General features: G+C 35.2%; 1 protein-coding gene across 1 annotated transcript; it reads left to right on the forward strand.

Moving 5' to 3' along the window:
• Nucleotides 1–6: 6 nt before the first annotated feature.
• LOC107193243 lies at nucleotides 7–620 on the forward strand (the record flags this gene model as incomplete). The annotated part of the gene is made up of 4 exons (XM_015582645.1): nucleotides 7–104; nucleotides 180–277; nucleotides 350–486; nucleotides 557–620. Coding segments are annotated over exons 1-4 (381 nt in total), but the record flags the coding sequence as incomplete, so codon positions are not given.
• Nucleotides 621–682: the final 62 nt, after the last annotated feature.

Below are 682 nucleotides of genomic sequence, written 5' to 3' on the forward strand. Positions count from 1 at the left end.
AGTAGCTCAGTTAGAACAAAATATGAAATTTTTACAAGAACAGCATCAAGCAACCCTGGTTGCTTTGCACCAGGAAGTTGATTTTCTGCGCCAGAAGAACAGAGGTGGATTGTATTCTCTAATGTATTTTATTAATCTTATTCTAAAACGCATTCTTTACATTCTATGTGTGTATACAGATTTACAGTTTCAGTTAGTATTCTCAAAAGGATCTGCTTATGTGCCCAGCACTCCTTCATCCCCTGAAGATAACGGAACTGGGTTTGCGAAATCAAAGGTATCTCTACATTTATAGGAAATAATCTGGGAGTACATAAAGATAATGCATTACATAATGCATCCTTTTTAGGGTAGCCCAGTATGCGTAAATATTGCACCATTGCAGGTGGAACTGTTGGAGAAAGATTTACAAGATATTAAAATATCTCTACAAGAAGCCAAGACACAAAATCAGTATTTATCTGAGATTGTTGAACAACAGAAAAAGTTAGTGATCACAATTGACATAGATCCTGTTTATTGCTCGTTAATGTAAAAAATATTCTATTCATTCCAGAAAATTGAATTCTTCGGAGGAACAGAAAACGAATAAACAGTTACCAACGGACATAGGAATCCAAGTAGGTTGTTTTCGACTGAACCCTGTTGGGGCAGATTTAGAAGTTTTAGAAGTTTTAGAAGT

The sequence above is a fragment of the Dufourea novaeangliae genome, unplaced genomic scaffold (genome assembly GCF_001272555.1).
Source record: "Dufourea novaeangliae isolate 0120121106 unplaced genomic scaffold, ASM127255v1 C1057474, whole genome shotgun sequence".
In the NCBI taxonomy this organism is placed as follows: domain Eukaryota; kingdom Metazoa; phylum Arthropoda; class Insecta; order Hymenoptera; family Halictidae; genus Dufourea; species Dufourea novaeangliae.